Raw genomic sequence first — 22,500 nt, 5'->3', positions numbered from 1 at the left:
GTCTATGCTGCTCTGCCATTGCTCGTCCAAATATTTAAATATTCTTAATTCAAATCCTTACTTAGATGTGTGTGTATTGAGTATATGTTGTGAAATTGTTAGATTTTACCGTCAGAGCTAGAAGCACAAGCACCTCGCTACACCCGAAATAACATCTGCTAAACACGTGTATGTGACCAATAACATGTGATTTCATTTGTGTGTGTGTGTGTGTGTGTGTGTGTGTGTGTGTGTGTGTGTGTGTGTGTGTGTGTGTGTGTGTGTGTGTGTGTGTGTGTTCCCCTACCTGCGATCATGTCGTCCACAGAGCTCATCTTGGACAGGACCTGTTGTATGAGGCCCACCTCTGTGCTGGTCTGAAGGTTCCTCACACTCTTCCTCAGGATGGCTGTGAACATGGACCACACCTAGTGACACAACAACACACACAGCTCCATCACCTGGTGACACAACAACACACACAGCTCCATCACCTGGTGACGCAGCAACACACACAGCTCCATCACCTGGTGATGCAACAACACACACAGCTCCATCACCTGGTGACGCAACAACACACACAGCTCCATCACCTGGTGACGCAACAACACACACAGCTCCATCACCTGGTGACGCAACAACACACACAGCTCCATCACCTGGTGACGCAACAACACACACAGCTCCATCAACTGGTAACGCAACAACACACACAGCTCCATCACCTGGTGACGCAACAACACACACAGCTCCATCACCTGGTGACGCAACAACACACACAGCTCCATCACCTGGTAACGCAACAACACACACACAGCTCCATCACCTGGTGACGCAACAACACACACAGCTCCATCACCTGGTGACGCAACAACACACACAGCTCCATCACCTGGTGACGCAACAACACACACAGCTCCATCACCTGGTGACGCAACAACACACACAGCTCCATCACCTGGTGATGCAACAACACACACAGCTCCATCACCTGGTGACGCAACAACAACACACAGCTCCATCACCTGGTGATGCAACAACACACACAGCTCCATCACCTGGTGACGCAACAACACACACAGCTCCATCACCTGGTGAGTCAACAACACACACAGCTCCATCACCTGGTGACGCAACAACACACACACACAGCTCCATCACCTGGTGACACAACACACACACAGCTCCATCACCTGGTGACGCAACAACACACACAGCTCCATCACCTGGTGACGCAACAACACACACAGCTCCATCACCTGGTGACGCAACAACACACACAGCTTCATCACCTGGTGACGCAACAACACACACAGCTCCATCACCTGGTGACACAACAACACACACAGCTCCATCACCTGGTGACGCAACAACACACACAGCTCCATCACCTGGTGACGCAACAACACACACAGCTCCATCACCTGGTGACGCAACAACACACACAGCTTCATCACCTGGTGACGCAACAACACACACAGCTCCATCACCTGGTGACACAACAACAACACACAAATCTTTGTTAATCCAAATGCCCAGATATTTGTAGGTGGGAACCTGATCAATGGGAGAACCATCGAGTGATTAAATATGTAGTACATCTGGGACATTCTGGAGAGAACAACATGTATTTAGTCTTGGCCACATTAAGTACACGTTTTAAAACAACCGGGGTGTTCTGTAAAGTAACACGGTCAGATTGCAGCTCTAACACAGCCTGGTCAACAATTGGGGCAATGGCATACATACATACATAATAGTGTGATCTGAAAACAGATGAATATTACAAGTTATAACAGACAGACCCAATATTATTTATATAAATATTAAAGAGAACAGGTCCCAGTACTGACCCCTGCGGTACACCTTTTGTACTACTGAATAAAGGAAAATAGACTTAACACCATAAGATATCACACATGAACTCCTTTCTGACAGTTCATTTTCAAACCACTTCCACAAAGCCTGATCCAGGCCAATTTTCAGTCAACCTTTGAATAAAGATGTGATGGTCGACGGTATCAAAGGCCTTGGGAAAAGTCCTTGAAAAAGACAGCACCATGATTTTTATGATCCAAGCAATTTAACACATTATCTAAAACAAGCAAAGCAGCTGAAAAGGTGCTATATCCGGAGATAAAACTGGATTGGTACATAGAATAGAATGAGAAGTTTAAAAAAAAGATCATAGCTGACAGCTAGTCAGGGATTAAAACACTTTGGAAAGGCAAGAGGGAACTTGGAAATTGGACGATGTTTATCTAAATCAGAAGGATCTCCTCCTTTACGTAGGGGAGGACATGTGCCGCTTTCCAGATCTTAGGGAGAACACCAGGGAGAACACCAGGGAGAACACCAGGGAGAACACCAGGGAGAACACCAGGGAGAACACCAGAGAGAACACCAGAGAGAACACCAGGGAGAACACCAGGGAGAACACCAGAGAGAACACCAGGGAGAACACAAGGCATAATACCAGGGAGAACACCAGGGAGAACACCAGAGAGAACACCAGGGAGAACACCAGAGAGAACACCAGGGAGAACACCAGAGAGAACACCAGGGAGAACACCAGGGAGAACACCAGGGATAACACCAGGGAGAACACCAGGGAGAACACCAGGGAGAACACCAGAGAGAACACCAGGGAGAACACCAGAGAGAACACCAGGGAGAACACCAGGGAGAACACCAGGGAGAACACCAGAGAGAACACCAGGGAGAACACCAGGGAGAACACAAGGCATAATACCAGGGAGAACACCAGGGAGAACACCAGGGAAAACACCAGAGAGAACACCAGAGAGAACACCAGAGAGAACACCAGGGAGAACACCAGGGAGAACACCAGAGAGAACACCAGGGAGAACACCAGAGAGAACACCAGGGAGAACACCAGGGAGAACACCAGGGAGAACACAAGGCATAATACCAGGGAGAACACCAGGGAGAACACCAGAGAGAACACCAGGGAGAACACCAGAGAGAACACCAGGGAGAACACCAGGGAGAACACCAGGGAGAACACCAGAGAGAACACCAGGGAGAACACCAGGGAGAACACCAGAGAGAACACCAGGGAGAACACCAGGGAGAACACAAGGCATAATACCAGGGAGAACACCAGGGAGAACACCAGGGAGAACACCAGAGAGAACACCAGGGAGAACACCAGAGAGAACACCAGGGAGAACACCAGGGAGAACACCAGGGAGAACACCAGAGAGAACACCAGGGAGAACACCAGGGAGAACACCAGAGAGAACACCAGGGAAAACACCAGGGAGAACACCAGGGATAACACCAGGGAGAACACCAGAGAGAACACCAGGGAGAACACCAGGGAAAACACCAGGGAAAACACCAGGGAAAACACCAGGGAGAACACCAGGGAGAACACCAGGGAGAACACCAGAGAAAACACCAGGGAAAACACCACGGAAAACACCAGGGATAACACCAGGGAGAACACCAGAGAGAACACCAGGGAGAACACCAGGGAAAACACCAGGGATAACACCAGGGATAACACCAGAGATAATACCAGGGATAACACCAGGGATAACACCAGGGAGAACCCAGGGATAACACCAGGGAGAACACCAGGGATATCACCAGGGATAACACCAGCGATAACACCAGGGATAACACCAGGGATAATACCAGGGAGAACACCAGGGAGAACACCAGGGATAACACCAGGGATAACACCAGAGATTACACCAGGGATAACACCAGGGATAACACCAGGGATAACACCAGAGATAACACCAGGGATAACACCAGGGATAACACCAGAGATAACACCAGGGATAACACCAGGGATAACACCAGGGATAACACCAGAGATAACACCAGGGAGAATACCAGGGATAACACCAGGGATAACACCAGGGAGAATACCAGGGATAACACCAGGGATAACACCAGGGATAACACCAGAGATAATACCAGGGATAACACCAGGGATAACACCAGAGATAACACCAGGGATAACACCAGGGATAACACCAGGGATAACACCAGAGATAACACCAGGGATAACACCAGGGATAACACCAGGGATAACACCAGAAACAAAAGTTAAAATATAGGTTAATGGTTCTGCAACAAGTAGAAAGCTGCAGTGAGAAGGGACTAAGAGAATCAGCCCCAATGTTGTTGTTTTTACATCAATTCTTAGCAAAGCACATCATAAACATCAAAATGTTGACTATCGTCACGTCTATAATACTTCACATAGTTTATAATAATAATGTAGTTATAAGTGTGTTATGTAGCCTGGCAGGTGAATTGGCAAAATACATAAAGTACACTACATGAACAAAAGTATGTGGACGCCTGTTTGTCGAACATCTCATTCCAAAATCATGGACATTAATATGGAGTTGGTCCCCCCCTTTGCTGCTATAACAGCCTCCACTCTTCTGGGAAGGCTTTCCACTAGATGTTGGAACATTGCTGCTATAACAGCCTCCACTCTTCTGGGAAGGCTTTCCACTAGATGATGGAACAGTGCTGCTATAACAGCCTCCACTCTTCTGGGAAGGCTTTCCACTAGATGTTGGAACATTGCTGCTATAACAGCCTCCACTCTTCTGGGAAGGCTTTCCACTAGATGATGGGACATTGCTGTGGGGACTTGCTTCCATTCAACCACAAGAGCATTAGTGAGGTCGGGCACTGATGTTGGGCGATTAGGCCTGGCTCACAGTCAATGTTCCAATTCATCCCAAAGGTGTTCCATGGGGTTGAGGTCAGGGCTCTGTGCAGGCCAGTCAAGTTCTTCCACACTGATATTGACAAACCATTTCTGTATGGACCTTGTTTTGTGCACGGGGGCATTGTCATGCTGAAACAGGAAAGGGCCTTGCACAAACTGTTGCCACAAAGTTGGAAGCACATTATCGCCTAGAATGTAATTTTATGCTGTTGGGTTAACATTTCCCTTCACTGGAACTAAGGGGCCCGAACCATGAAAACATCCCAGACCATTATTCCTCCTCCACCAAACTTTACAGTTGGCACTATGCATTGGGGTAGGTAGTGTTTTCCTGGCATCCGCCAAACCAAAATGAATCCGTCGGACTGCCAGATGGTGAAGCGTGATTAATCACTCCAGAGAACGCGTTTCCACTGCTCCAGAGTACAATAGCGGTGAGCTTTACACCACTCCAGCCGACGCTTGGCATTGGGCATGATGATCTTAGGCTTGTGTGGGCTGCTCGGCCATGGAAACCCATTTCATGAAGTTCCCGACGAACAGTTCTTGTGCTGACGTTGCTTCCAGAGGCAGTTTGGAACTCAGTAGTGAGTGTTGCAACCGTGGACAGACTATTTTTACACGCTTCAGTACTCAGCGGTCCCGTTCTGCGAGCTTGTGTGGCCTACCATTTCGTGGCTGAGCTGTTGTTGCTCTTAGACGTTTCCACTTCACAACAACAGCCCTTACAGTTGAAACAGCCCTTACAGTTGACCGGGGCAGCTCTAGCAGGGCAGAAATTTGACAAACTGACTAGTTGGAAAGGTGGCATCCTATGACAGTGGCACGTTGAAAGTCACTGAGCTGTTCAGTACGACCATTCTATTGCTAATGTTTGTCTATAGAGATTGCACGGCTCTGTGTGCGATTTTATGCACTTGTCAGCAATGGGTGTGGCTGAAATAAGACGAATCCAGTCATTTGAAGGGGTGTCCACATACTTTTGTATATATAGTGTATATATCAAATATATTATAGTATATAGTTTGTATAGTAATAATATAGTACTTTTTCTTACCTCAGCTTGGCAGGTGACTTCGCAGTGAGACAGTAGGTCGACCATACAGCCGATACTCTCACTGTCCTGAATGATGAAGTTCATCTCTAGGTCAAACTCACCTCCCACCAGCTGGAGAGAGACAGACAGACAGAGACAGAGGGAGAGAGAGAGAGACAGATAGAGAGGGAGAGAGAGAGAGAGAGAGAGAGAGAGAGAGAGAGAGGGAGAGAGAGAGAGAGAGAGAGAGAGAGAGAGAGAGAGAGAGAGAGAGAGTGATATGGAGGGAGGGAGGTAAGAGAAATTGAGAGGGAAAATGGGGAAGAAAAATGAAAAGAAATCATCATTTAGTGAAGTGGAGGAGAAGAGAGCTGGGTTGTGTCACAAATGTCACCCTATTCCCTATATACTTCTTTTGACCAGAGCTCATAGTGCCCTGTTTAAAAGTAGTGTACTATGTAGGGAATAGGGTGTCATTTGGGAAACAAAGTCTGATAGATGCTGATTACTGTTGAAGAGCCCTTCTAATGCTGCAGGCAACACAGAACACAATGGTAAATACATAATACACCTCTCACAATATCCCTTTCTCTCTCTCCCACTCTCTCTATCCCTCTCTCCTCCCCCTCTCTCCCTCTCACACTCTTCCTCTCTCTCTCTCCCTCTCCCACTCTGTCTCTCTCCCCCTTTCTCCCTCTCTCCCTCGCTCTCTCTCTATCTCTCTCTCTCCCTCTCCCACTCTCCCTCTCTCTCCCTCTCCCCCTCTCTGTCTGTCTCCACCTTTCTCTCTCTCTCCCTATCTCTCTTTCTGTCGCGCTCTCCCTCTATCTCTCTCACTCTCTCTCTCGCTCTCTGTCTCTCTCTCTGTCTCTATCTTTCTGTCTCTCTGTAAAAGGGAGAATAAGACAATCTCTCTCTGTCTCTAGACTCCTGACACACACACACACACACACACACACACACACACACACACACACACACACACACACACACACACACACACACACACACACACACACACACACACACACACACACACACACACACACACACACACACACACACACACACAGAGAGAGATGGAAACACAAAGCTTGACAAACTGAAATAGCATTCCAGTTCTGCACTCGCCCAGGATACACAGAAGAACCAATGACGATGTGATTATTGGAATCTCTCTATAATTACATTTCTTACAGCCCCCTAAATCAGTGGTTCAGGGGTACAACAAAATGGTGAAACGTCTGAGGCACCCCGAGGAGAGGTCTGAGAACCCTAGAAGGCTACAGGCAGAGAGACTAGAGTAGACATGGTAACCTATTCAAGCTATCAAGACTTGCACTACACGACCAAAAGTATGTGGACACCTGCTCATTGAACATCTCATTACAAAATCATGGACATTAATATGTAGTTGGTCCCCAGGACAGATGATTTTTATGCGCTACGCACTTCAGCCCGTTCTGTGTGGCCTACACAGAAATTTGACGAACTGACTTGTTGGAAAGGTAGCATCGTATGACAGTGCCACTTTTAAAGTCACTGAGCTCTTCAGTACGGGCCATTTTACTGCCAGTGTTTGTCTATGGAGATTGCATGGCGGTGTGCTCGAATTTTTATACACCTGTCAGCAACGGGTTTGGCTGAAATTGAACCCAATAATTTGAAGGGGTGTCCACATACTTTTGTATATATCCTTCCTCCTCTAAGGTCTCTAGAAATACTCACCCAATGAGAACGAAAATGTTTTCTAACATAACAAGAGAGCGACCAATAACCGGCCGAGCTGATACATCAGGCTGATGTTAGCCTTTTCTAGTCTGTCTCCATCGGCTTTCCTGATAGTCCTGCTACATAGAAAATCTGCTGCTGTCAGCCACCACTCACCGCCTGAGCCACGAGCACCGCACAAAGCCAAGGAATGTCTAGCTGAGAAAATCAGCAGCGCCAAGCAAGCTCATTCATCCAAACAGAAAGGTGCAGTATTGAGAAAATGGCTGAATTGACACAGTGACCAAAATCAAAGTCCTGTTGCAAATATGAGTTTAGTTAATTCACTAATAAGAAGGCTTGTGTCGACGTGCCCGGACATGCATGAAATAAGCAAGCTAGCTAAGCAGATAGCTATGTGACCTGTTGGTGAAGATTACGATAACTAATCCTTTCATCTGTGGCGTTAGCTAGATAGATACAGTACCAGTCAAACGTTTGGACACACCTACTCATTCAAGGGTTTTTTCTTTATTTTTACTATTTTCTACATTGTAGAATAATAGTGAAGACATAAAAACTATGAAATAACATATATGGAATCATGTAGTAACCAAAGAAGTGTTAAACAAATCAAAATATATTTTATATTTGAGATTCTTCAAAGTCGCCACCGTTTTCCTTGATGACATCTTTGCACATTCTTGGCATTCTCTCAACCAGCTTCATGAGGTAGTGACCTGGAATGAATGTCAATTAACAGGTGTGCCTTGTTAAAAGTTAATTTGTGGAATTTCTTTCCTTCTTAATGTGTTTGAGCCAATTAGTTGTGTTGTGACAAGGTAGGGGTGGCATACAGAAGATAGCCCTATTTGGTAAAAGTCCATATTATGGCAAGAACAGCGCAAAAAAGCAAAGAGAAACCAGTCTATCATTACTTTAAGACATGAAGGTCAGACAATCCTTCATGTCTATCAGTCGCAAAAACCATCAGAAATTGCAGCCCAAATAAATGCTTCACAGAGTTCAAGTAACAGACACATCTCAACATCAACTGTTCAGAGGAGACTGTGTGAATCAGGCCTTCATGGACACCAGGTGAGACCACACACACACACACAATAACATTCTCTCTCCTTCACTTCATCCCTCTCCCCCTTCTCCCTAAATCCTCTAGGTTATATCAGCTGTGTTGGTGAACCCCTCCCACATCTGAACTGGCTGACATAGAGGGCACAGCATGATCATAGGTGAGAGGTCACTTGGTCGGGTCAACAGGAAGTATTATTAAAGAGATGCTTTACATTGAAATAAGAATAAATTAGAATTAAAAAACAAAGCTTAATCATGCTCTCTCTATCCATCTGTCACTCGACTGCAGGTATGTTTTGATGTGAGAGAGGAAGCCAGTCCGTCATCGTCACTTCACCCACTCTTAAGATAACCTTGGGGCCAACTGGGGGCCCAAGGCTTGTTAGGAGACACAGCAATTGTGATGAACTGAGAGAATACTAGGCTGGCACTGTAATTCATGAATCATATGCTGTCTGCTGCTGTTCTTACCTCTTTCCCTTTCTGTCTTCTACACCTCTCTCCCCACCTCGTCTTTCTGTTCTTACCTCTTTCCCTTTCTGTCTTCTACACCTCTCTCCCCACCTCGTCTTTCTGTTCTTACCTCTTTCCCTTTCTGTCTTCTACACCTCTCTCCCCACCTCGTCTTTCTGTTCTTACCTCTTTCCCTTTCTGTCTTCTACACCTCTCTCCCCACCTCGTCTTTCTGTTCTTACCTCTTTCCCTTTCTGTCTTCTACACCTCTCTCCCCACCTCGTCTTTCTGTTCTTACCTCTTTCCCTTTCTGTCTTCTACACCTCTCTCCCCACCTCGTCTTTCTGTTCTTACCTCTTTCCCTTTCTGTCTTCTACACCTCTCTCCCCACCTCGTCTTTCTGTTCTTACCTCTTTCCCTTTCTGTCTTCTACACCTCTCTCCCCACCTCGTCTTTCTTCCTCGTTTTATAATGCACACCATATGTGCATTGAAGTACAGATTGATCTTGTATTTATAATATTACAATTATCATAATTATAATGCATTTATTATGTATTTATAACACCTGGATAATTAACTTCTTTCAATAAAGCGTTTCACATTCTCCACTGGTTGAAATGAAGTGTCTCATTGAAATACTATCCTGTGTCCTCAGATTAATGCAGATGTAGTTAGATATGATTCGTTGTTTTGTTTTCTGTATATATGAATTACAAATCAATCATGCTTCTAGTCTATTGCATAGTTACAATGTGTAATCATTGATGTCCCAGGAGCAGGAGTGGTAAACACTGTTGAAGTGTATCATTGTAATACATTCATGCAGACACAGCATCATTCACAGAATGGAGTTTGATACACCTGGTATTGGATAATGACTGGAAAAAGAATGTCTCAGAGATTCATACCTGAACCGCACCTTTATTTGCCAAGGAAGAGTACATGATCAGTGGATATATTCAATGTACAGGCTACAATGTGGGAATCTCATGTGTGGTAATAACTACAGTACATGTGTATATAGGGCTTGCATCCTTGGCACAATAAAGTTATTATATTCTACTCTATCCATAGGTTTCATTAATGCCATTCAGACTTGAAGTTGATACAACAACTATGATAGTTGAGGTTCATAGATTGATATGAATATTAGTTCAGAACCTAACGTTTTAGGGTCCATACACAGATCGGCTACATACTCTAGCTAGCTACACATCCATAGGCATGCAGTTATTTTTATCCTCCACTACACTAAGTAAATAGTTAGCAAGCTATGTTACTTCAGTTGTACATTGAATTTGCAGTAAATGCTTTAGCTAGGTAGATTATTTACGTCCACTGTTTCACAAGACGACAGTCTGGTTTGCTGGTTTTCTCAGGAGTCCTTAAAACATTAAACAACACAAATTACAAATTCATTCTCCTAACACTAGCTAGCTGGCTAATGTTAGCTGGTCAGATAACTTGCTAAATAGCGATTTCCGTGAATTAACTTTATGACAAAAAAATATGCACAAGCGTTTGTCTCTACATCAACTAACATATTCCTCTCAATTGTAAATACACTGCTCAAAAAAATAAAGGGAACACTAAAATAACACATCCTAGATCTGAATGAAAGAAATAATCTTATTAATTACTTTTTTCTTTACATAGTTGAATGTGCTGACAACAAAATCACACAAAAATAATCAATGGAAATCCAATTTATCAACCCATGGAGGTCTGGATTTGGAGTCACACTCAAAATTAAAGTGGAAAACTACACTACAGGCTGATCCAACTTTGATGTAATGTCCTTAAAAGAAGTCAAAATGAGGCTCAGTAGTGTGTGTGGCCTCCACGTGCCTGTATGACCTCCCTACAATGCCTGGGCATGCTCCTGATGAGGTGGCGGATGGTCTCCTGAGGGATCTCCTCCCAGACCTGGACTAAAGCATCCGCCAACTCCTGGACAGTCTGTGGTGCAACGTGGCGTTGGTGGATGGAGCGAGACATGATGTCCCAGATGTGCTCAATTGGATTCAGGTCTGGGGAACGGGCGGGCCAGTCCATAGCATCAATGCCTTCCTCTTGCAGGAACTGCTGACACACTCCAGCCACATGAGGTCTAGCATTGTCTTGCATTAGGAGGAACCCAGGGCCAACTGCACCAGCATATGGTCTCACAAGGGGTCTGAGGATCTCATCTCGGTACCTAATGGCAGTCAGGCTACCTCTGGCGAGCACATGGAGGGCTGTGCGGCCCCCCAAAGAAATGCCACCCCACACCATGACTGACCCACCGCCAAACCGGTCATGCTGGAGGATGTTGCAGGCAGCAGAATGTTCTCCACGGCGTCTCCAGACTCTGTCACGTCTGTCACATGTGCTCAGTGTGAACCTGCTTTCATCTGTGAAGAGCACAGGGCGCCAGTGGCGAATTTGCCAATCTTGGTGTTCTCTGGCAAATGCCAAACGTCCTGCACGATGTTGGGCTGTAAGCACAACCCCCACCTGTGGACGTCGGGCCCTCATACCACCCTCATGGAGTCTGTTTCTGACCGTTTGAGCAGACACATGCACATTTGTGGCCTGCTGGAGGTCATTTTGCAGGGCTCTGGCAGTGCTCCTCCTGCTCCTCCTTGCACAAAGGCGGAGGTAGCGGTCCTGCTGCTGGGTTGTTGCCCTCCTACGGCCTCCTCCACGTCTCCTGATGTACTGGCCTGTCTCCTGGTAGCGCCTCCATGCTCTGGACACTACGCTGACAGACACAGCAAACCTTCTTGCCACAGCTCGCATTGATGTGCCATCCTGGATGAGCTGCACTACCTGAGCCACTTGTGTGGGTTGTAGACTCCGTCTCATGCTACCACTAGAGTGAAAGCATCGCCAGCATTCAAAAGTGACCAAAACATCAGCCAGGAAGCATAGGAACTGAGAAGTGGTCTGTGGTCCCCACCTGCAGAACCACTCCTTTATTGGGAGTGTCTTGCTTATTGCCTATAATTTCCACCTGTTGTCTATTCCATTTGCACAACAGCATGTGAAATGTATTGTCAATCAGTGTTGCTTCCTAAGTGGACAGTTTGATTTCACAGAAGTGTGATTGGCTTGGAGTTACATTGTGTTGTTTAAGTGTTCCCTTTATTTTTTTGAGCAGTATATTTAGCTTGACTCGTTATGACGTTATAACAACTTATATCTGGTTCCACCGTAATATTTTGTCAGACATTTTTGCTGAAGAAAGTCACCAGGGACGGGTGGCTCGTATCAAAATTCGTCATTGGAACCATTCGATATGATCGGTCATATAAAAACCTTGGGACCCAAATGCATAATGAGTGTTCTAACTCCCCCTTGTGGTGGTCTGGAGTAATGAAGCCATGACGCTGGGAACCTCTAACTCCCCCTTGTGGTGGTCTGGAGTAATGAAGCCATGACGCTGGGTACCTCTAACTCCCCCTTGTGGTGGTCTGGAGTAATGAAGCCATGACGCTGGGTACCTCTAACTCCCCCTTGTGGTGGTCTGGAGTAATGAAGCCATGACGCTGGGTACCTCTAACTCCCCCTTGTGGTGGTCTGGAGTAATGAAGCTCTGACACTGGGTACCTCTAACTCCCCCTTGTGGTGGTCTGGAGTAATGAAGCCATGACGCTGGGTACCTCTAACTCCCCCTTGTGGTGGTCTGGAGTAATGAAGCCATGACGCTGGGTACCTCTAACTCCCCCTTGTGGTGGTCTGGAGTAATGAAGCCATGACGCTGGGTACCTCTAACTCCCCCTTGTGGTGGTCTGGAGTAATGAAGCCCTGACACTGGGTACCTCTAACTCCCCCTTGTGGTGGTCTGGAGTAATGAAGCCATGACGCTGGGTACCTCTAACTCCCCCTTGTGGTGGTCTGGAGTAATGAAGCCATGACGCTGGGTACCTCTAACTCCCCCTTGTGGTGGTCTGGAGTAATGAAGCCATGACGCTGGGTACCTCTAACTCCCCCTTGTGGTGGTCTGGAGTAATGAAGCCATGACGCTGGGTACCTCTAACTCCCCCTTGTGGTGGTCTGGAGTAATGAAGCCATGACGCTGGGTACCTCTAACTCCCCCTTGTGGTGGTCTGGAGTAATGAAGCCCTGACACTGGGTACCTCTAACTCCCCCTTGTGGTGGTCTGGAGTAATGAAGCCATGACGCTGGGTACCTCTAACTCCCCCTTGTGGTGGTCTGGAGTAATGAAGCCATGACGCTGGGTACCTCTAACTCCCCCTTGTGGTGGTCTGGAGTAATGAAGCCATGACGCTGGGTACCTCTAACTCCCCCTTGTGGTGGTCTGGAGTAATGAAGCCATGACGCTGGGTACCTCTAACTCCCCTTGTGGTGGTCTGGAGTAATGAAGCCATGACGCTGGGTACCTCTAACTCCCCCTTGTGGTGGTCTGGAGTAATGAAGCCATGACGCTGGGTACCTCTAACTCCCCCTTGTGGTGGTCTGGAGTAATGAAGCCATGACGCTGGGTACCTCTAACTCCCCTTGTGGTGGTCTGGAGTAATGAAGCCATGACGCTGGGTACCTCTAACTCCCCCTTGTGGTGGTCTGGAGTAATGAAGCCCTGACACTGGGTACCTCTAACTCCCCCTTGTGGTGGTCTGGAGTAATGAAGCCATGACGCTGGGTACCTCTAACTCCCCCTTGTGGTGGTCTGGAGTAATGAAGCCATGACGCTGGGTACCTCTAACTCCCCTTGTGGTGGTCTGGAGTAATGAAGCCATGACGCTGGGTACCTCTAACTCCCCCTTGTGGTGGTCTGGAGTAATGAAGCCATGACGCTGGGTACCTCTAACTCCCCCTTGTGGTGGTCTGGAGTAATGAAGCCATGACGCTGGGTACCTCTAACTCCCCCTTGTGGTGGTCTGGAGTAATGAAGCCATGACGCTGGGTACCTCTAACTCCCCTTGTGGTGGTCTGGAGTAATGAAGCCATGACGCTGGGTACCTCTAACTCCCCCTTGTGGTGGTCTGGAGTAATGAAGCTGTGCCGATGGGAACCTCTAACTCCCCCTTGTGGTGGTCTGGAACAATGAAGCTCTGACGCTGGGTACCTCGAAGTCCCGCGGTGCTCACAACCTTTAAAGGAGGAACTGCTGTACCTAACGTTAGCTTGTTAGCATTTTGAACATGCGCCATTTTCGGCAATGAGCCATCTGACTTGCAGTGTAATGTTAGCTATTCACTGGTATGCTGATCTGACCAACCACAATCCTTTCTGTAAATTGACAGTGGGATTAGATTGTAGTAATAGGGATCGGTGTGTGTTCTCACTGGGCAGATTTGAGTCATTCAGACAGAACGTTCATCGTCGTTTCATCTTTGTTCCTGCGTCCGCTCTCTGTTAGATATTATGCACATTTATGGTTTGGTAGGAAATGTAATCGACATTGATCTAGTTCTCATAGTATCAGTAAACAGCACCCGAGTGGCGCAGCGGTCTAAGGCACTGCATCTCAGTGCTAGAGGCGTCACTACAGTCCTTGGTTCGGATCCAGGCTGTATCACATCCGGCCGTGTTTGGGAGTCCCATAGGGTGGCACACAACTGGCCAGGGTAGGTCGTCATTGTAAATAAGAATTTGTTCTTAACTGACTTGCCTAGTTAAATAAAGGGTTGAATGAATTTTTTTTTGCCAATCCAATTGTAGGATCAAGTTTCAACCCGCCCATTTCTTGACAGATAGCTGAACTAGCCAACTGAGTTGTTTAGAGATGAACATCTGAAAGAATGAAAAAAATCCTGATCATGGAAAATAACAAAAAAATACTAGTTTCCTAAAGCATCTGTGATCACAAGTCATGACGTTACGTTGGACCCATTTTGCGTTGAATAGATGTTGTTTTATATTGTCAAACTAACAGCAGTGTCTGTATGATGTCCTTCTGTACAGGCGTGACCTGCTGGACTGGTGCTTCTATGTAAATGTTGTTGATCAGTAGGCTAATGGAAGTCCCAAATGAAAGACAGATGTTTGTAATCTGTAGCACCATAGACTCCACTGATCAGCTAAAACAAGATCAGTAAGTCAATGCACACACCCCTATTGAATATGCCTTCACCTGTATTGTGTGTAAGGCCTATGACCTCTTGATTTACCCAGGTTATCAAGAGATTTACCATTCAACTACATGTATTACCGCTATGTAGTTACAATGGTAAAAACTAAGTGAAATGTGTTGATTGATTTTAAAATGGATGCATTAATGTACACACACATGGCTGTCTATGGGACATTTTGTTATCAACATTTTATAATTGAATATCGGCTTAAAATAACGGCCATTGACCTCCTTGACCCCCCAATAAATCGGCATCGGCCCCTAAAAAAATCCATATCGGTCTTTCTCTAAAAGTAACAGCTTTAAATGTTGTTTAAATGTTACAGGACGGTTGGAGTTAAACCAATGACATTGGGTTTTTTCAACCTTAACCAAAAGCTAACGTTAACCTTAGACAATTAGGCTTATACAGTACAATATAAATGTTAAATTAGGGTTGAAAAATTACCCAATACGACAGATGCTTTTTCTTAAGCTTACAGGAAAGCTAAAGTTAACCTTATGCAATATAAATGTACAGAATGATTGAAATTATGCCTTATTGGTATTGAAATGTTGTACAAACGTCTGTGGAATGTTGAGGAAAATATTAGCCCCTTGTGTGTCTGGGTAATTGGTTCATCTCAAGAGGAGAGAAAGGAAAACTCAATACCGGTAGAATTAATTCTCTCTCTCTCTCACTCCTTTTATTCTACCCCTTGTTCAGGGGCTTGGTTTAATCTCTTCTAATGGGCTCAGAGAACACAGGATCAATTCACTCAGAGAGAGTGAGAGGGGGGGAGAACGAGAGAGAGAGGGATCAGAAAGAGAGAGAGAGAGAGAGAGAGAGAGAGAGAGAGTGTGAAGGACATAGAAGGAGATAGGAAACTGTTCCCTATGTATATGGATAACGTAAACACAGAGAGGATAGAGAGGACACAGCAAGGTGACTCAACTGCAGGGTTAAAGCATCTCAACTCCTTCCAATTCTACGGCTCTGTTTCTATACTTCTCTCCGCCCTGTCTCCCTTACTCCGTACTCATCTGACATGTTAGGATGGGTGGAGAGTAATGGTCAAGGCCTTTCTCTAAACCATAACTGTCACTGAATCAGTGTATCTACCAAGGAGCAAAGGAGACAAGGATGCATGTTTGAAGGAAACGAGGAGAGGAGAGAAGGATGCATGTTTGAAGGAAACGAGGAGAGGAGAGAAGGATGCATGTTTGAAGGAAATGAGGAGAGGAGTCAAGGATGCATGTTTGAAGTAAACGAGGAGAGGAGAAAAGGATGCATGTTTGAAGGAAACAAGGAGAGGCGTCAAGGATGCATGTTTGAAGGAAACGAGGAGAGGAGAGAAGGATGCATGTTTGAAGGAAATGAGGAGAGGAGTCAAGGATGCATGTTTGAAGTAAACGAGGAGAGGAGAAAAGGATGCATGTTTGAAGGAAACAAGGAGAGGAGTCAAGGATGCATGTTTGAAGTAAACGAGGAGAGTAGTCAAGGATGCATGTTTGAAGTAAACGAGGAGAGGAGAGAAGGATGCATGTTTGAAGGAAACGAGGAGAGGAGAAAAGGATGCATGTTTGAAGGAAACAAGGAGAGGCGTCAAGGATGCATGTTTGAAGTAAACGAGGAGAGGAGAGAAGGATGCATGTTTGAAGTAAACGAGGAGAGGAGTCAAGGATGCATGTTTGAAGTAAACGAGGAGAGGAGTCAAGGATGCATGTTTGAAGTAAACGAGGAGAGGAGAGAAGGATGCATGTTTGAAGGTCTCAACTCCCAACTCCTCCCATTGAGTTATAGAGCATGTTAAAGGGACAATACAGGATTGTTTTAAAAAACACGTGTTTTAAAATGGATGACCAATGTCTGACTGCTCCTGGAAAGCAGTGTGTAAAGCCTCCCATGATGAATGTTAGCGCCGGCTAATGACCACTGTAGCTAATGTAGCGTGAGATAGCAACATTCCTAGCCTGCAGCATCCCTTCCTCTGTGTGTGTGACTGTGTTTATTATCTGTCTATACTGTTTAGCATGTCTGTCTATAAGTTTGAGAGTTGACCAGCAACTCAAGGACAAGGGGTTGAAAGACTGCTTTATCTCTTTCTCTCTCTCTCTCTCTCTCTGACAAATACACTATATATACAAAAGTATCTGGACTCGGCTATTTCAGCAATACCCATTGCTGACAGGTGTATAAAATCGAGCATACAGCCATGCAACCTCCATAGACAAACATTGGCAGTAGAATGGCCGTACTGAAGAGCTAGGTGACTTTCAACGTGGCACGGTCATAGGATGCCACCTTTCCAACAGCCCTGCTGGAGCTGGGTTCAGGATTGTCCATAATCATAGTAGCATCCACATTAATGTACAAGTGTTTAAAAACATATTCTATTCTTATTTACATTCAAAGTGACTTTTGGAGCTCCCTATAGCTCAGTATTTCAATGATTTATTTTACAGTCATTATTGCTCATCTTTATCAAGGGTGTCAATCATTTGGGACCTCACTGTGTTTGGTGCTGTGTAGGAGGAAGTCATGTGACTGAAGGTGGTAGAAGGAAGCCATGTGACTAAAGATGGTAGCAGGAAGCCATGTGACTGAAGATGGCAGGAGGAAGTCATGTGACTGAAGATGGTAGCAGGAAGCCATGTGACTGAAGGTGGTAGCAGGAAGCCATGTGACTGAAGATGGTAGGAGGAAGTCATGTAACTGGAAGCTCAGATATACAAGTTGTGTCTCTTAGAACAGCGGTTTTTAAACCTCTCCTCGGGGACCCACAGACATTTCACAGTTTTGTTCTATCCCTGAACTAGATTCTCCTAGTTAAGGACTTGATGATTAATTGACAAGTTGAATAATGGCTGCTAGTTCTGGAATAGATTAAATACATGGAACGGATGGGGGCTCCCGGAAGGGAAGTTTGAGAACCACTGTTTTAGAAAACGGAGAAATGTGATATTACACTATTGACCAGAGAAAGAAACACATAGAGGTGTAGAAAAGCCTAATACTGAGTAAATAAATAGATGGAATTCCATTGGACGTACGTCCTTTTCACGCCCTACTGGACGGACAACTGTAGTGTTTGTAACGCAAGATGGAGGAGACCCTGTCGCTCGTCGAGAATGCATTTATTTTGGGAGATTGCAAATAGGTTATAGGTAAAAAGAAAATAAAAAATGTTTGTTACATTTTCCTCAACTTCATTCTCTTACTTTCTAGCAAGTCATGCTAGCACAGAGCAGCTAACGTTTGATAGCTAACACAGAGCAGCTAACGTTAGATAGCTAACACAGAGCAGCTAACGTTAGATAGCTAACAAAGAGCAGCTAACGTTAGATAGCTAACACAGAGCAGCTAACGTTAGATAGCTAACACAGAGCAGCTAACATTAGATAGCTAACACAGAGCAGCTAACGTTAGATAGCTAACAAAGAGCAGCTAATGTTAGATAGCTAACACAGAGCAGCTAACATTAGATAGCTAACACAGAGCAGCTAACGTTAGATAGCTAACAAAGAGAAGCTAACGTTAGATAGCTAACACAGAGCAGCTAACGTTAGATAGCTAACACAGAGAGGCTAATGTTAGATCCATATTTTTTAAACTTCATTGTTGGTTAGGGGCTTGTAAGTAAACATTTCACTGTAAGGTATTGTTGTATTCGGTGCATGTGACCCTAGTCATAGATTATTCTCTCTGCTACCGCACGGCAAGCGGTACCGGGGCGCCAAGTCTAGGTCCAAGAGGCTCCTAAACAGCTTCTACCCCCAAGCCACAAGACTCCTGAACATCTAATCAAATGGCTACCCCCTGTATATAGTCTCCACATTGACTCTGTATCGGTGTATATAGTCTCCACATTGACTCTGTACCGTAATACCCTGTATATAGCCTCCACATTGACTCTGTACCGGTACCCCCTGTATATAGCCCCGCTATTGTTATTGACTGCTGCGCTTTAATTATTTGTTATTCTTATCTCTTACTTTTACCTTTCTTATAAAAAAAATTGTATTTTCTTAAAACTGCATCGTTGTTTGAGGGCGTGTAAGTAAGCATTTCACTGTAAGCTCTACACCTGTTGTATTCTGCACCATTTCATTTGATTTGATTTGAACACAGAGCAGCTAACGTTAGCTAGCTAGCTAACACAGAGCAGTTAAAGTTAACTAGCTAGCTAACACAGAGCAGCTAACATTAGCTAGTTAGCTAAATGCTAGGCCAGGTTGAAGATACTGTAGCTACACAAACGTCAATACCATCACAATAAACTTTGCTGAATTAAAACGGGAGGCTGACATCCAATGTTGCATTATTCAACATCACTATTAAAAAAGTACTCATTTATAGAACCTCATTCTGTGGTTTGGTAACTTCCTGTTCTATTTACACACAGTGGCCGGACTGTGGTTTGGTAACTTCCTGTTCTATTGACGGACTATGGCCTGACTGAAGACCATGCAGAGTTTGGGAAAATTCAAAGTATGCGGCATGAGTTTCACAGTCCCTCGGATACAAGGGAGCACTGCGATGCCACTCCGTTGCGGATGGTCCCCATTGAAATGAATGACTTCCGGTGCAACGCAATGGGACATCTCTATATATAATATAACATCTCCGTATGGTCACTGTTGGCCAGACACGATAGAACACATCACGCTGTTATTGTCTCAGCTTATGTCTGTTTTATGCAGACACAGACACACACATAAAAGGACAGGCATGTACACATAGTAGAATGTATGGTGAGGATGACGCAAACAATGGCAACACAAGGGGGAGAGAGAAAGAAAGAAGGAGAGAGAGCGCGAGAGAGAATGATAGAGAAGGAGAGAGAGAGAATGAGAGATAGAGAGAGGAGAGTTAGAAAGAAGGAGAGAGAGAGAGAGAGTAGAGAGTAAAAGAGAGAGCGAGAGTTGAGAGAGAAAGTAGAGTGTAAAAGAGTAGAGAGTAAAAGAGAGAGTGAGAGACAGAAGGATAGAGGAGAGAGAGACAGGAGAGTTAGAAAGAAGGAGAGAGAGAGACTAGATAGCAAAGAGAGAGCGAAGGAGAGAGAGAGAGTAAGAGGAAAAGAGAGAGAGAGAGAGTAAGAGGAAAAGAGAGAGAGAGAGAGACAGAGGTACAAAGAGAAATGTAACGGTGGTTGAATTAGAATGTTTTAATTATTTCATTTTGTGGTTCGGTTCTATTTTTCCCTTCCCATTTACAGTGATGTGTAGTCAGATCAGATCCCTCAGGACTATCGTCAGATCAGATCCCTCAGGACTATCGTCAGATCAGATCCGTCAGGACTATCGTCAGTTCAGATCCCTCAGGACTATCGTCAGAGCAGATCAGTCAGGACTATCGTCAGATCAGTTCCCTCAGGACTATCGTAAGATCAGATCCGTCAGGACTATCGTCAGATCAGATCCCTCAGGACTATCGTCAGAGCAGATCAGTCAGGACTATCGTCAGATCAGTTCCCTCAGGACTATCGTAAGATCAGTTCCCTCAGGACTATCGTCAGATCAGATCCCTCAGGACTATCATCAGATCAGTTCCCTCAGGGCTATCGTCAGATCAGTTCCCTCAGGACTATCGTCAGATCAGATCCCTCAGGACTATCGTCAAATCAGATCCCTCAGGACTATCGTCAGATCAGATCCCTCCCTTCTGAGTTGTGTTGGAAAGGACCTACTACTACAGGAAAAGTGAGTCTGCAATTCACTCCAAATTGACTTCACACGGATCTTTGACACTATCAACCATGGACAACTTCCACACTCTCTAAGCAGACTAGGCACTTCAAATCACATCTGTCTCTCAATCCGCATCTATCTTCAGGGCAGACAGCAAACAGCTAAGTGGGGCCACTTCTACTCAGAGGCCCAGTCAGTATAGGCTGGGGTCCCCCAAGGCAGAGTCCTATCCCTGCTCCTGCTTATTTTCTGTATGAAATCACAAGACAAACCTGAGTCCATCTAGTGTTGAACCCATTCAATATGCAGACAATATGACCCTTTCTGAACATCTCTCCACCAGGCCAAATGCAAGCTGCTGTGGAAGCAGTCACAGCATTGGGGTCCGACATTCTGCCTAACAGCCAATGCACTGAAAACCAAGGAGATGGTTGTTAGCCTTTAGGAAGCGTCAAAACATATAGACTCCTTCTCCTGTTGTCCTGAAGGGCCAGCCAGTGGAACATGTGGACAAGCCAGTGGAACATGTGGACAAGCCAGTGGAACATGTGGACAAGTCAGTGGAACATGTGGACAAGCCAGTGGAACATGTGGACAAGTCAGTGGAACATGTGGACAAGCCAATGGAACATGTGGACAACTTTAAGCTCCTCCAGGTGCAGGTCTCCTTTGAGCTCTCATTGGATGCCCACGTCAGATACATGCTGAAGACAGCCCAACCAAGAATCCACTTCCTGATCGTGTCCGAGCCCGCTGCTCTGTCTCCAGGTGTTCTAACCCAAATGTGACATTCATCAGGCCTGTCCTGGAATATGCTTCACCTGATCAAAGACATGGACGGACGTCATAGAAGATGCTGCCGCCGTATCATCTGAATACCCTATGACTATCCCTCAGCCTGGAGGCAAGAAAAGACGAGGCCACAAGAAGTGAGTTCACTCAGGCTGCTGAAGAAAGGGGACCCGCACACTAATCCAGGTTCTCACCACTAAACCAAGCCACTATAACCTGCAACATAGGTGACAATACACACAGGAAATCAGTAGCACAAAAAAGATACCGACTGACCTTTCTGCCACAGCGTAAAGACGTACCCTGTAGTGTACCTGGGTGTAAAGACGTACCCTGTACCCTGAAGTGTACCTGGGTGTAAAGACGTACCCTGTACCCTGTAGTGTACCTGGGTGTAAAGACGTACCCTGTACCCTGAAGTGTACCTGGGTGTAAAGATGTACCCTGTAGTGTACCTGGGTGTAAAGACGTACCCTGTACCCTGTAGTGTACCTGGGTGTAAAGATGTACCCTGTACCCTGTAGTGTACCTGGGTGTAAAGACGTACCCTGTAGTGTACCTGGGTGTAAAGACGTACCCTGTACCCTGTAGTGTACCTGGGTGTAAAGATGTACCCTGTAGTGTACCTGGGTGTAAAGACGTACCCTGTACCCTGTAGTGTACCTGGGTGTAAAGACATACCCTGTACCCTGTAGTGTACCTGGGTGTAAAGACGTACCCTGTACCCTGTAGTGTACCTGGGTGTAAAGACGTACCCTGTACCCTGAAGTGTACCTGGGTGTAAAGATGTACCCTGTACCCGGTAGTGGACCTGGGTGTAAAGACGTACCCTGTAGTGTACCTGGGTGTAAAGACGTACCCTGTAGTGTACCTGGGTGTAAAGATGTACCCGGTAGTGTACCTGGGTGTAAAGACGTACCCTGTACCCGGTAGTGTACCTGGGTGTAAAGACGTACCCTGTACC

At 45.7% G+C, this 22,500-nt stretch overlaps 1 protein-coding gene across 1 annotated transcript in view; it reads right to left on the bottom strand.

Annotated features, from left to right (window-relative positions):
* nbeaa (neurobeachin a) overlaps positions 1–22,500 on the bottom strand; it is a 327,572-nt gene that overhangs the window by 229,087 nt on the left and 75,985 nt on the right. The window contains 2 exon segments of the mRNA XM_082958305.1: positions 287–407; positions 5,760–5,870. Of these exon segments, the coding sequence (XP_082814431.1) occupies positions 287–407; positions 5,760–5,870 (232 nt within the window).

This window comes from Salmo salar, chromosome 11 (genome assembly GCF_965601325.2).
Source record: "Salmo salar chromosome 11, fSalSal1, whole genome shotgun sequence".
In the NCBI taxonomy this organism is placed as follows: domain Eukaryota; kingdom Metazoa; phylum Chordata; class Actinopteri; order Salmoniformes; family Salmonidae; genus Salmo; species Salmo salar.
The sequence above is the reverse complement of the archived record's forward strand: the minus strand, read 5'-3'. Positions and strand labels throughout refer to the sequence as shown.